General features: G+C 48.5%; 2 protein-coding genes across 2 annotated transcripts in view; one reads left to right on the forward strand and one right to left on the reverse strand.

Annotated features, from left to right (window-relative positions):
- LOC125955725 (uncharacterized) overlaps positions 1–14579 on the forward strand; it is a 27143-nt gene continuing 12564 nt past the window's right edge. Inside the window, exons 1-2 of the mRNA XM_049686869.1 lie at positions 1–27; positions 4742–5272. The gene's annotated coding sequence lies outside the window, so the exon portion shown is untranslated. The remainder of the gene's footprint in view (positions 28–4741; positions 5273–14579) is intronic.
- Positions 1248–2572, reverse strand: LOC125955186 (translation initiation factor IF-2-like). The gene has a single exon (XM_049686169.1). It carries the CDS (start codon positions 2323–2325, stop codon positions 1354–1356), a length of 972 nt encoding a protein of 323 aa, XP_049542126.1. The 5' UTR covers positions 2326–2572; the 3' UTR covers positions 1248–1353.

Consider the following 14579-nt stretch of genomic DNA (forward strand, 5'->3'; position numbering starts at 1 on the left):
GACCTTTTCAGTTCCGGTTCACGTTAAGTAAGTAGTTGGTTTCTCTTTGAGCTTTCTTTGCATGATGGATAATGATTGTCGTTCTCCAAAGCCTACTGCTACTAAAGTTCTGTAAAATCGATTCGACCTCTATCCGCGTATCCTCTATTTGATCTTTGGTATCTTTATAGGGTTGTCGGTGCACGGTACGGAGCAAACAATGGCTGGCTGGTCATATCTTATCGTGTATTTCATTCCAATATTTACCAAACGCTTTACGTAAATTGCACACGGGTGCTTTTAATGTAGAAAGTCGCAAACCTTTGCAAGCCGCTGTTGCGTTGCTAGTCTGCACATTAGCAATCGATCCTCTGCTGGTATTCCCCTAGTGTCGTGTCTCGAGTTCCCTTGATCGTGGCATCTTACGATCACCTGATGACGATGAGTCATCTCTAGTCTTCATCCCTACCGTCCCCAAGCCCAACACAACGACCGGTGGTCACATCGCAAAGAAATACTCTCTTTGTGGATGGTCGAGAATCCCACTGGCGGAGCCCGATCGCATACAGAGCGGGGGGCACAAAGTCACAAAGAACGGCGATAAGAAGATCAAACCAGTTTCTTGATGCGTTCAGGACTTGCGTCTCTTGGCCGGTCAGCACGCGCTTCCGCATAACTACCACCGTCCCGTCTTTGAATCCTGCTTCGTTTGCGCGAGAGAAAGGCGCTCCGGATTTCTGCATGCCGGCTAACCATGACTCAGAGTGGCCACTGGAGTGGAGCTACGCGATTCGATTTACCGCGCACAGCCGTAAGCACAAGCACAAGAAATCGCACGCATCGGTGTCGCTGACTTTTTGTTTTGCAGTTTTATTCAAATGCGACGGGACGGTACGTGACCATTTGTGCAGTATCAGCGCAATCAGAACTGTCGCCCCAGGTGGGTGGGGATGGGGAGGAAATAGGGGGCTTGTTATAACAGCTGATTGCAGTCCTATGACTGCACTAAATGCAATAAAAGGGGGAGAAGGCAGGCAGTTTGTTTCGCTAACAACGCGCGACCTTTTCGGTAAGGCCGGTATGCGATTCCCCGACGGCCGGTCCCCTTTCGACGAACGCATTGCTAGCATTTTAGCGCTGTGCGGAAGGGCATCTAGATTACGATCCTCTTTTGCTGATCAAAGTGATCATCGAATAAGTGCGTTACTATCAATTCTTTCGTTCTTACTAACGAAACCGTAGAATTAAGATCCATAACACGCTGTTCGTATATAATCGGATAATAGAGAACAAAAATTTATTACATATCACCTATGGGCATCTTCATTTGTACATTTCAAAGGAATCTCGGGCTCTCTTTTGCTGCTGAGCACTTTAATCACGTTGGTCGGTCGTTAAATAGATTCGATGAATGGAACCCTTGGCCTTCAACGGCTTGTTGCATAGGGGACACTTTTTAGAGAACTCAATCGCTTTTGCAATGCATTCACGACAGTACAAGTGACCACAGCTGGTCGAATATGCTTGCTTTGACGCCAATGGCTCATAACAAACGGGGCACATCAGTACTGGTGGCGGAGCAGCAGAAACATTTGATACTGCTGCTGCTGCTGCTACTACTGTTGCTGCTGCTGCTGCTGCTACTGCTGCTGCTGCTGCTGCTGCTGTGGGTGCTGCTGCTGCTGCTGCTGTGGGTGCTGCTGCTGCTGCTGTAGGTGCTGCTGCTGCTGCTGCTGCTGTGGGTGCTGCTGCTGCTGCTGTAGGTGCTGCTGCTGCTGCTGCTGCTGTGGATGCTGCTGCTGCTGCTGTGGGTGCTGCTGCTGCTGCTGTGGGTGCTGCTGCTCTTGTCCGGGATTTCACGGCAACTGACCGTCCCCGTTCCTGACGGACACGCTGTTGATAGGCATCCTGTGCCGGACCGGGAATCAGTATGTTGCTTAGATCGACTACTGCTGCTGGCTCGGGGATCAAGACGACCCGCGGGAGGCGATTTTCTAACTCAGATTCATTTTGCCCGAGATCAAACGGACGGACACGGATCGAACGACGGTGGCGCTGGCGGGCATCCAGTGCCGGACCGGGAGTGGGAATGTTGCTGAGATCGACGAAAGCCACCGGGGACTGGTTTGGCCGTTGTGAACGTCGGCGCCGGCTGGCCCGATTCTCTCCAACCACAATCGAAGTGTCCTCGTCCGAGGATAGCTCTATGACCGAGGCAGAATGTGTTGCGTTTACGACGAGGACGGAATCATCGCCCGGGGTTTCGGCCACAACTTCGACATCGTTTTCGCGCGTTTCTTCCGGTGTAGCTGGGATCGTTGCATCGCTGTCCTCCTCTTCATTCATTTCGAATTGGCTTCCCGGAGAGCGAAGGTATCCTTTTCTTGTCTTCGAACCGGTCCTTTTCCGGATCTTTTCGCGCCGCGGTTCTTCAAGTTCGTTACAGTTTCCGGGCTTACTTTTCTGACGACAACGGCGGCAGGAGTTGCTAGATGATGCTAAATCGCTCTGAACACACACGAAACAGTTAAATTAAGCAATTAAACAGAAATTAAAAGGATTTTCCGTGCAGCGATTTCAAAACAAACCCTTAACCTCAATCCCGTCAAAAAGCGCAAAACCCCAACGGTGCTTGAAGGTCGCGCTGAGGCCGCGTTTAACCTGAAGCGCGCTTGAGTTGAAGATTTAAATTGCCCGTTTCCCAGAATGCTTTTTTCCGCTCCAGAGTGCTCTGTCCGCTATGGGAATGCATTTAATTCTGAACTTAAATCACTGCCGTACACAAAAAGGTACCTTGGCCTTACATGTTCTAGTTGTGTGTTATTCCCCCATCGCTTAAAAGATCTTCAGCTAGGCCATCGCAAACAAGAATTACCCTTGTATGGCATCATGCGGAAACTTGAATGCGCCCTTACAATCCTATGGACTGCAAACATGGCCTCGGTATGCAACGCACCGCATATAATTATGTCACCGGCATACGGTAACGCTACTGGTGCTAATGAGTTAGCTTGTCGTCCATCAGGGCCCGCGGACAAACACGCATCTCGGTTTTGATGACTGTTTTTTAATTGAATTTATGACGAAGTACTAACGCTAGAAGGAGGCAACGGTTCCCTGGCTTTTCTGGCTTCCTTTCACCTTTCAATGTAAAGATACAACCGTGTCAAACGGGTAAATTTGCTCTCCTCGCCGGGGGTCCTGTTCGCAGAAAAGACTCACTTTTCATGCAGACAACGAACCTGCTGCATTCAATGCACTATCAAACGGAAGAAGCGACTGGAAAGATAATCCCTTCGACCTCGGCAGCGTCGTTTAACCGGTTTCTTCAGCACATAGGCAAAGTCATTAGCTTACCGGTGATGAGGCGCTGGCACCATCGAAAGGGTTTTATCGCCAATTCCGACTTGTCTGCAAGTGACCTTAAACTGAGAGGGAAATCGTGTACGCCGTTCTGCAGCAACAGCAGTGCCGAGTCTCACTTTCTTTAAAAACAGTTTCAATTTTAAAGTGCCCCGAGTGCGAATTGCCGCCGCTAAACGAAGAGGAATCCTCTTTCTTTCTAATGCAATTTATGTTGTAAAATCAGTTTAACGAACCGTCGTGCGTCTGGGTGCGAGCATAAGCCACATTGTTGCGATGGTACGGTTCCTCCTCTGACCGTTACACAATTTTGCATCACTCCCTAGTCGCGAACCGGACCTGGACCGAGGACAGAAAGCTGGTGAATCATGTCCATATCAACCGTAAACAGCTACAGCGTCCGTGCTGCTGGCAAGTTTCAAAATATGGACCACCTGACGCATACACTGGTGCCGAGAGCCGGAGCACAAACTACGAAGATTACATAAAACGAAGAGGCCTGAGCCTTCGGGGTTTTGCCCGCAGACTCGAAATTCTGGTTTGCGAAACTGTCTCAAAGCGGCCAACAGAGAGTGACACAAGCACATGGCCTCAGATTGGCATCGAATCTAATCGTCTGCAAATCGTCGTACATGCCGGTTGCAGTAGAGTATGGCACGGGAGCTGGAAACTCCCCGGCGTGCTCCTCTAATTGTCTCCCGGTAAGGGTATCTCTCTGGGTACGGGTGAAAATGAAACCGAAACGATCACCGTCGCGGGGGTCACCAATGAAAATGGGTTCCGGTGGGAAGAAAGGCGCCGCGCGGCACACGACACACGGCGCGGAAAAGCGAAAAGCTCCTCCTGTGGGTGTGGAAAATCAACTGTTTGGCTACCGTGCATTGTGTTGCTAGCTTGTTGCTCCAAGGGCCGCTTGCGTGGAGCGAAAAGACAATTCTGGGAAGCAATATATGACCGCCCAAGCAACAATAGGGTATATGCCCACGGATGAAGATAATTTTCCCCCCTCTTCTGAAACGGAACCTTATGCGAAGCAGGGCTCCGTGAGGTTGTGACCCTCCCCTGAAACATGAACAAATAGCTTCTCGACTCAACCTGTACATGGTTTTAGATTTAAACATGCTTCAAATAACACATTTGAGTTGTCTGGAGGGATGCAGATCTATATGCGATTGGTCACTAGTCACACATTGCTGCCACCATTTCTCGAATTGACCAGCATGAACATGATGCAGCAGGAAATAGCAAGCAGGAACAGAAATCCAGACAGCATCCGCGTCTTGCTCACCCCTATAGGCACCCGTCACCATCAGTAGCAGTAGTAGTAGTAGTAGTAAACGATTCACATTCTTAACACGATCTTCTCCTATCGGGGTTATTCGCCTCGTTTTCTTTACAGAAGACTCGCTGGAGGAGGAAGAACTCGCGGAACGGTGCTAGCCGGTGGACGTGCTAATTTCTATCACAAATCGTGAAACGTAAATCCCCATCGTTTGGGGACAGTGCTCTGGTGGTGTGACTGATGTTATTCCGCAAAACCAGCACCGGCGCGTCGACTTTGTGTCAGTGAGATCGGTCGGAAAGTGTTGTTAAAACTCGTTACGTTCGGCTGGAAAGTGCCAAAAAAGGAAGAAATAAAAATAGGAATGCCAACGATGACCATCATCATTTGAAATGTGTTTACGGTAATTTGGATGGTTGGGTCTTTATGTGGGAATGCAATGTGTGATCCAAACGAGTAGCGTGTGTCGTGTAGCTAAACAACAGTGATTACTATCAGTGCTGAAGATAGCGACGACCACGGCGAGAGAGCCAGTGTTGTATGTTGTGTGAAAACGGAGTGTGTGTCACCGAACTGAATTCTGCGGATTCGTAAGCCGTTACCGGATACTTGACCTTCGGACGCGTTGAGCTCAACCATCAGAATGGGGTAAGTCACTCTCCGTATGGTTACTACCCGTAAGAGAAGATGTCAACTTCTGTTTTTTGCGTCAAACATATGGTGTAAAAACGTGCATTTCAGAGAATGCTAGAACAAGTCGTCAGTGTCGTCAAACATATATGGTGCTGGCAGGCTTTTCATGGCGGATACTGTTGCTTCACTCATGCGTGTATCACATCAAATCCGGCACGCCAGACCTTCGGCCGTCGAATTCGTTCGCTCGCATTTAGTGACTCAGTGATCGAACGCATAGAGCAGTTGGCTTTGAACTAGATACTGAGTACCTTAGTAGGCCTCTCGCTGCAATACCACATGACAGTACGTGTTGAAGAACGAGACGAGAGAATCGCGGCCCGGCTCAAGGTCCGTTGGGCGGCTCACGACTAGAGCACTAAAAGGATCCACAAAAATTCTCTCCCTTTAATCTATGCAAATCGACCAGATCGGTCACCACGAAATGACACTCGCAAATGGAGAGAAATGTTTCTGCTACATCCCACTGCGCAGATGTGCTAATAAGCACCAATCCCACACACGGCCACAACCACACGACGCTCCATACCATTCCGGGCACGTTCTGGGCACCCGCAGAATTCACAATTCCGTTAGTCGACCACCTCAACTGCTTATGGGTTTCGTCCCACCACACTCCATCACACGGCAAAAGATTCCTGTTTTGAGGTCACCATCCAACCATCCAGATTCGTGGTCCAGCGGTGTCCAAAAGTCTCTTCCTCCCCCTCCCTTCCGGAAAAACGTAATCCCGTTTCGAGTTGACTGTGTTTTGCTTTGTTTGTGCCGCGACGACGAAGTTTTTGGTTTAAATTTCGAGCGTTTCATCGATTTCTGAAAGTGGGCCACAACCAACCAACAAGCAGAACCAATCGAATTCGGTTCCAGTTACCACAATCCGGTTCCCTTGAAGTTTGGGGCGCACGACGGGCGACTGGCTGTTGTAGTCGACTTTGACCTTCTGCTTCAGTGTGAAACAGGAGAATGGAGGGCTCGCAATGGTGGATAACCGGATTCCACGACGATCGCTCGGCGGTCACCGCTCCGTCATCATTCATGTCTAGCACGGTGGCACGTGAAAAATGCATCGTAGGCGTTGCATTCCTTCCCCTTTCCCGACCGGAGACGTGTGCACACAGCGTAGCACTACAACGGCCTCAGCGCGCCTCGTTTTCGATGACACACCACCACCGGATGGGTCATCAGTTGTTGTCAGAGAGCTCTTCTCCGTCGAGTGAAAGTCCCGGTCCCGCGGGACTCCTACTGCTTGTGTTTGTAAACCTGGTACCTTTATACCTGGTACCTGGTTGTACTTTACTTCCCCATTTTAGGAAGGACATTGAGGGGCTCCGTGAGTCATAATCGAGTCAGCGCGACCTTAGAGCAACGAAGGATCGCGGTACCAAAAGGGCTGGCACTCATTCTCGAACCTCGAATCTAAGATCACGCATCAGCTGATCAGCCTAATAGTCGCCGGTAAGATTGATGGCGCGCTCGAGCGCGTAGAGTATGTGATTGAAACCTTGAAATGGATTTTACCCCTTACCCACTTACCGGCTCACCGGCAGGCAATGTTTGGATTCATTTCAGGGCTTCAAATTGTCCAGCCCGGTGGCCTTCTGCTTGAGTGGTACGCGAGCACCTTTTGTGCGCCCAGAGTGCACTCACTGACTGCCGCCACTTGCCTAATAGCATAAGTGGAGTCTATTTAGGCAATCGGTGCACCAGCGCCCCCTTCCTTCGTTGGAAGGACAATCGATTTGATGGCAGATTTAATGCCAAAAGGCGGCCCCCTCCTTTTTTGCTCAATCGGCATTTGAGTAATCGATGCGCTGATCGCAGCCTGAGAGTCACATTGTTTGTGCGATTAATTTGCATGCCACGAGAGGATGGTAAAAGCGACAACGACAGGACAGGAAGTAAATATATGCTTTATCATGATGACCGCGACGCCCAACAGAGAAAGAGCGGAGCCACGATTTGCGTGCGCTTGTGCCGGATCAGCATCAGCAGCGGCGTACACGCCGCGTGATCGTGCCTCACAATATACTGAGTGGCGTGGCGCTGAAATCGAAAATAATGAAAAGTGAAATTTCACACGTGCTTTCGCCACCACGTGCTTTTGCTTTTCGTGTGCGCCAAAAGCACCGCGCAGCTCACGAGCGTGGAACGTGGATGGATTCCTAAAAAAAAAAAAAACGAGCCCGAACCGCGCGATCGTTGCGCTGGGTTGTGGCCTGGAACGCCCTTTTCCGATTATTATTATTTTAAAAGATACCTCAAGCTCAATCCAAACAGTAGGGCCCACTGTTGTCTAAACAGAGAGCGTGAACGAGCTGCGGAACCCAGGGGAGTACTGTGGCTGCCGGTCACATTACATACCTCCATCAACCGGGAATGATGTAAATGATGTTGAGCAACACCTACCGGCGAGAGAGTCGGCCAGAGTAACGATTGTTTCCTCCCCGGATTTCCCCGCCACAGACGCCCAATTCGCGAACCTCCAGCTACTAAAGCTAAGCATGTTCATTTGATTAATCGGCCATTTTTTGACCGTGTCTTTGGTTTTGGATGCGAAACCTTAACAACCTTTCACCGGCAAACGGTTGGCCCAAGATGAAGCAATTTGTTTTGGGGGGTGTTTGGGGATGCCGATCACATTCGGACGGTTTCTATTCGCAAATCTATCTCGTGGTCTCGGTTGGTTCGTTGCAATCGAGGCCCTGGTCAAACCATTAGCCGCGCACGATTTGGAGGCTGTCTGCTCCCAGGGCCCAGGGTTCATAATCCAGCATCGAGTGTTGGAAGCGCTTCCGGGCGAACGAAAGGAAATGGACACCGCAACCGTTTCGTATCGTGATAGGGATTTGGAAAGGCCACAATGGTGAAGGCCGTTTTCATTCCGGCACCCAATGTCTTGGGGGGTTTTGCAGCAACATGCAGCAGAAAGTCTTTGGGCTTTCGCGTTTTAGGAACCATGATTAATACATTTTATGGACGCGAACAGCACATGCTGTATGAAAGGCATAGGTTTTTTGCTTCGGACATTTTCCTAACGTTTCTAACTCAAGTTAGAGTGAATCCAGAAGGTTCTGACGTAATTAAGGATCCCCATGGAATCGTAAACCACGCGAACCTTGTATGGCGATATTTTCAAAGAACCTGTATCTCTGTCATTTCTGCTTCGATAGATGCGAAAATTGAAGAGAATACTGAAATGACATTCGGATTTCAGGGAAAAATTACATTTAAAATGATTTTTAACATCCCTGCATCGATTTTCTACGATTTTTCCGCTCTCGCGCGTGAAAGTGTAAAGCGCCTGAATGTAGGCAGTTAGTGCAAGAAAAGCGGCCGAATGCAGGCAGTACAAGCATAATTTGTAGGCGTTTATCGATCAAATTTCAAGTTTCCGTTAGAGTTATGGGCTAAAGGTTTTTCCGCTCAGCGTGGTTTTCCGCTGTTCCTAAGAATTGGGCCGTATTTTGAACGGTAAACCCCTACTTAAACTTAAATCGAATTCTAGAATTCTATTCTTACCATATTATGTAAAAAATAGCAGAAACTCAAATGCACAGCATTTTGGTGATATTCGAAGTAAATCTCTTCTATTTAATTTTTTTTTTAACTTCGACACTCTGCATATTTAGATATTACTAATAATAAGGTATTACTAATGATAAGGAATCTGTACTGTTATACGGTATTAGTAAGAGCAGCTCTTTCAGATCATCTAGTTGTGCAGTATTTATTTTTGAAGGCTCCAATCAAAGCCTTCTACCAGAGCCAAGTCTAGTTCTGATTACTAGTCCTCATTGATGATGATAAAAAAAAGGATTTCACTGAGAGGTTGTCATCGATGCGAGCCTCGATGGCAAATGACCAAGGAGCACGCGCACATATTCTCGGAACAGGTTTGCTGGCTCCCCTCTTATCGGTACATAATTGAGCGCACGGCGACGCGATAGCTTATCACTGACTCGAGTCACCGTCGGGACATGATTAATCGGTTTTAATATGGTCCACCTTCCGCGAGCACTGACAAGGCCACGAGGGCTTATTAGCATGACCGAGGCACCACAGTAAAGGGCCACTTTTCCAACAAGACACACGAAGTGAAGCCGCCATAACCCGTTCTTTAGCGGATTGGAATTTCTCTCACCGCTACGATAAGACCACTCTGGTAGGTGCAGCTCTCAAATGCATTCCACGTTGGTCACTGGTCCTTCTTTGAGCACCTTGCTTTAGCATCTTATGATTTACAATCCCCCCTCCTCCCCTTTCTCCACGCAGCGTGGCCTGGCGTGGGCTAAATGCGAAAAGGTTATGTGGCCAACGACTGCATCGTTCCCGAACACCGGTGACGATGCTTTCCCCGTGCACGGTGGTCTCTCGGCACTCAAAGTGGGCAGCCGATTATGGTGGCTGTTCCGCATTATTTGTATCTAATTGAGTGATCAATTCATTTCATTCGAACCTTATGTTCGTCGAGCGAGGCCACTTATGAAATGATTTTCGGTTTCGCCCTACCGAAATGTAGATGAAACCCTCGGTAATCATTACTATTCACCACACTCGTAAGCGTTAGCGTCAGCAGCAGCAGCAGCACCACCACCAGCAACAGCATCAGTACGAAGCGTATTCAACAATGCGTTGCCCAAATCCGATGCCCTGGCTTGCATCGCATTATCTTCTCACACTAGTCACGCTGCCGGCGAGTGTCTAAAAACAGACAAAACCCCCAAAAAAACATTTTGCGTGCCACTCACAGCTTCAGAAGTCGTTCTTAGCGGTGTTTCGGGTTCGTCTTCTACTTTTACACCGCCACTCGTTGAAGTCTTTTGTACCATGTGTGCGTCTAACGCTAAACTTTTTTTCTCGCCCCAAAATTCAGCGACATTTTATCGGATTCACCTTAGATCACCACTCCGTTGCCGCTCTTTCTGGGTGCCGATGATCAGTGATCAGCGTGAGCATAAATTATGGTAATATAACCACCGAGCCCACCGCGAGCGAGCGAGCGAGGCTGGAACCATTATGTGTACGTCGCGCCGACGACCAAGACGACCGAAAAAAAAAAACTCGCTCCTAATCAGCCACGCGTAATCGGCATCGGCACGTTGTGGTGTTAGCTTAACCCAAACCTAATCCTATCTACTGACCGGCGGGGTGCAGCATCTTCTGCGATGATGATATTAGCGATTCGATTGGGTTTCGGTGGCCCGCTGGTGGCTGGAATGCACGCAGGATGAGATCGCGAGTGATGCAATACCGCGGTACGCGCGATTCGATTTCTTCTTCGATGAGCCGCCACGGAAATGCTGCCGTGGATATCCGAGACCGAGACCCCAAGAGAGTCTATGACGAAAGATGTGTTAATGAAAAGTAAATCCCCATCCCAAGCCTGCGTGCTGCGTAGCGCATTAGTCAGCCTGCCACAGTGCCACCAGCAGGACATCACATTGTGTTGAACTTAAGTATGTTTGCGTTGTTGGGCCGCGCATAATGCCACAGCAGCAACAGAAAGAGCGGATTATGCGCCGCAGTAATGAAGTAATGAGTGAGTCCAGAGACTGTAATGTTATTTTATATCATTAAAATCATTATGATGATGGATTGATAAAAAAGACGGATGAACACACATACACACACACACAAGGAAAGGCCATGTGTGGGGGAGGCTGTAGGTGTTTGCTTAATGATGGGTAGCATCGCATTGTTGTTTTGGCCGAACCTTTCCTCGCTCACCAAACAGATCCGTTGACATACATTCTTCGTTTCTGGTTACCGCAAATGCAACATAGTGTGCCTGGTGCGTCTGACATTCACGGTTGCCATTCAACCAGCTACTGTGATCGGAGGGCGTTTTCTATAGGGGGATTCTATTTTTAAACAATGAATCGCTATCGCGATGAACCCATAAGCTCATAATCAGCATGATCCGCCATGATCTATCGGCATAATGATAGGGATCGGAATTGATTAGCGAACTTCATTTCAATGTTGGTTTCGAAGGTTCCGTTTCAGGCGTGCCAGTTCCAATAAGCAATCCGAAGCTTATCATCATCCTTCCACCCGTGCGAGCTTAACGGAATCCGTTAATTTGGTTACTGGTTCCCCCCTGCGGCAGGGCCAGACCGTTTATCCAATTTATATCGCCACGTTCGATGCGACGTCAATTTCACAAACGTTTTCCCACTTCCTTCCATTCCGAAAAACGCTCGTGTAAAGTGCTTGCCCCTTTTGCCGCTTGCGGTGATTGAATTTCGACTTCCACACGATCAGCATATGCGACGGTCAAGAGCGACGCTTTTCCTTCCTGTATCTCACACGCACGCTCGCAGGAACGTTACCATGATACATTTTCTCCACACTTTTTCTCGAAACCAACCTTCCTCGTAGGCCTCGTCGCGATCGGTAGTGTCCGGTATGATGTTCCCGCTTTCCCAAGGCCAGTTCGCCACCCAACTAAACCGGTTGATAATTTATATTTTCTTGAACTGCGGTCATATAGATTTTTTAAAACCAAAACCCCTTATGTGGAAAACATAAGCTCTGACAGCATCTGACCTCCCGGGAGTGCCCCTTGCGGTGAGACGATGATCATGATTTATGGAACGAACCGACGGGTTGACGTAGCGGACCGGTGGTTGTGGTTAGAAAGAGAAAGAGAGAGAATGAAATTTATCTATTAAAACGTCCACGCGACATCCTTCCGTTCGGTGTCCATTCGATCGACCGTTGCTGGGCTCGTTGAGCAACAATGTGTCCATCGTATTGACTTCGGGGGATACGATTGTATGCAAACACGCACAAGCCGACCTCTTGGTTGGTGCAACCTTTTTGGTGACATTTGCTAACCGCTTGCCGTCGTCCCCGTTGTCGTCGTCGTCGTGTGGTCGCAGTATTGAAGCGGCTTTCGCGCATCGCCGTTTCCGTGTACTCTTTGGAGTGTTTGGAATGACATTCGAGTGGGGCCAAGTGAGGTCTGCCCGAGAGATTGACGGAACGGGAATTTATCTTGGTCAGGTGGTCAGATGGTTGAGTGCTGCTTTCCTTCCTTCCTTCCTTCCTCTCACGGCGGTATGGTGCCTTTGACGACTTTTCCGGTGTGTTAGAAAGGCGGGAGAAGGAAGGAGGGAAAATGGCGGAACAACTCAATTAATTAACTCGACCCAAGGTTGCAGGAAAACTTTACACCTAGTCGCAACGAGCTCACTCTCTCTCTCTCCTCTTTTCTCTTAAGGTGTTAAGTAAAACCATTTTTCGGGAGAAGGGGGGACCTTAGTTTCAATCAGGAAATCTGACTTCATGAGGACCCATAAAAAATCATGTGCGGTGAGTTATTTCGCTTTCGCTGTATTGGAGAGCTGTTTTGTTTTTGCCAAAAAAAAAAGAGATTTCTTCGAAAGATCGATTAAAGAAAAGGCTACCAGCGCGATCACGCTGCCGCTTTGCCTTAACGAAGCACAATTGGAGCTGATTGAGGCGTGTTTTGCGGTTGGCTTCGGTTGGCGCGTTCTGAATGACTCCAAACACAAACGATTCGCATTCAACGGAGGCAAAGAACACAAATTGCTCCGACTTTTGGCACAATTCTGGTGCCAACGGTAGCTAAGCCGTAAACTCTGTCTGTCTGTTCTTTTGATCATCCGTTCGTTTTGTCGTTGCTTATTCTCATTCTTTCTCCGTTTTTTTTGCGTCACTTCTTTCGAAAGTCAGCATACATTCTCTTTCAGAACAGACGTCTTAACGGGCTCCACCTCTCCGGAGGATCTTGGTGGAAGATTATTAAATCTCGCTCTTGGTTGTCTTTTTTGGCAGAACGATAATAAGGGGAACGGGAACCAAGAAAAAAAGACCGGATCGTTCCAGAGTAGCAGTTAGCTCGAGCATTATCGCGGCATCGAGGTGTTGTATTCGTTTCGTCGCCGGTGTCGGTGTATATGGTTTGTTTTGATGATCTTCAATGTTAGTGGATCAGACCGAGTGATCTTTATGGCACAAACACTTTAAAACATTTTACTGTCCGAGGATCGACATTATTGTTGAATTTAAAGGACTTTTTTTTCCACTCTTCTCCGTTCGGTTTTGTTGGCGATTTTTTAACGGTCTATTTTAAACCAGCAGTCAACGATACCCTGGTGCTCTCATATAACTTCAACATCTTTATTGGCATCGCGCATCTTTCCGTCATTTGCCATTTTGTACGGGTCTGAATCATACAAAAAGAATATAAGTGATCGCACGAAATCGAATCGAGACCCTCTTTTACGCTCGCCAGTGACTGCCAGCATCCATTGTCTGAATCATGGCCACGGAATGGCATCAATGATATCATTCGAGAATGAATGTGCCAGAGCTGATCGCGTGAAACATGAACATACTTACGATCTTGTACTATATTTTGCTTCTTTACTTGATGCCGCCGTTTCCCCCCCCCCCCCCCACCCCCAACAATTGTGGAACGTTGTTTTCTTCGTCTGTACATCCTCAACCCGTCTAGAATGTTGTTGTTGTTGTTGAGAGCATAAAAAACGCCAAAGCCCCTAGCCTGCAGGTGGCCCCAGGTGGGGTAGAATGCTTAAAAAACACGTAGAGGATGGAATTCTAGTCGCGAGTTCGCTCGCCTCAACACACATCACGTACGAATGCACTCGGATGACGATGGCTCGATCGGTTGGCCGCATTTAGAAATGATCGAATCGAATGATTTTGGAATAAAAATTCAATTTTTTCAAGTGACAGCGCCATCATGATGATGGCACTGCTCCTGTGATTGCCCATGGTTGCTTTGTTTACATTTGCTTTTCCTTCTTAATTGAGGAAGGCCGCGCGTTGCTAACGTGACAAAACCCGTTACGTCCGGGTGTTTAAGCATCTTCCACTCGTCGTGATGATCCATGGAATATAGGGAATGATAGGTATTTTTAGTGACAATCATGCTCCTTCCTTTTCGTACACGTTGCGATCATGTAGCCGCCCTTCTGTTACCCATTTTCGCTCATTCCGCTGCTCAGTTTTGCCAAGAGATACTCTCGCGATACTCGCTCTCGCGATGCGAAAGAGTTATATACGCTCTCGGCACGGCGGCATCACCCGGTCCGGCCGTAAACTGACAATCGGAGACGCGTTAAACCGCGAGAGATCTTCACGAGCGACGGTTGTTGGACGCGCGTTGGTTTGGATCGCGCGCCGATCGTTGGCGTCTCCTGCTGAGTGTGTTTTGGGGGGGATGAGATCCTCTGTGTCCGTCAATCATTTGCTTTGATTTCGTTCTGCG

The sequence above is a fragment of the Anopheles darlingi genome, chromosome 3 (genome assembly GCF_943734745.1).
Source record: "Anopheles darlingi chromosome 3, idAnoDarlMG_H_01, whole genome shotgun sequence".
NCBI lineage: Eukaryota > Metazoa > Arthropoda > Insecta > Diptera > Culicidae > Anopheles > Anopheles darlingi.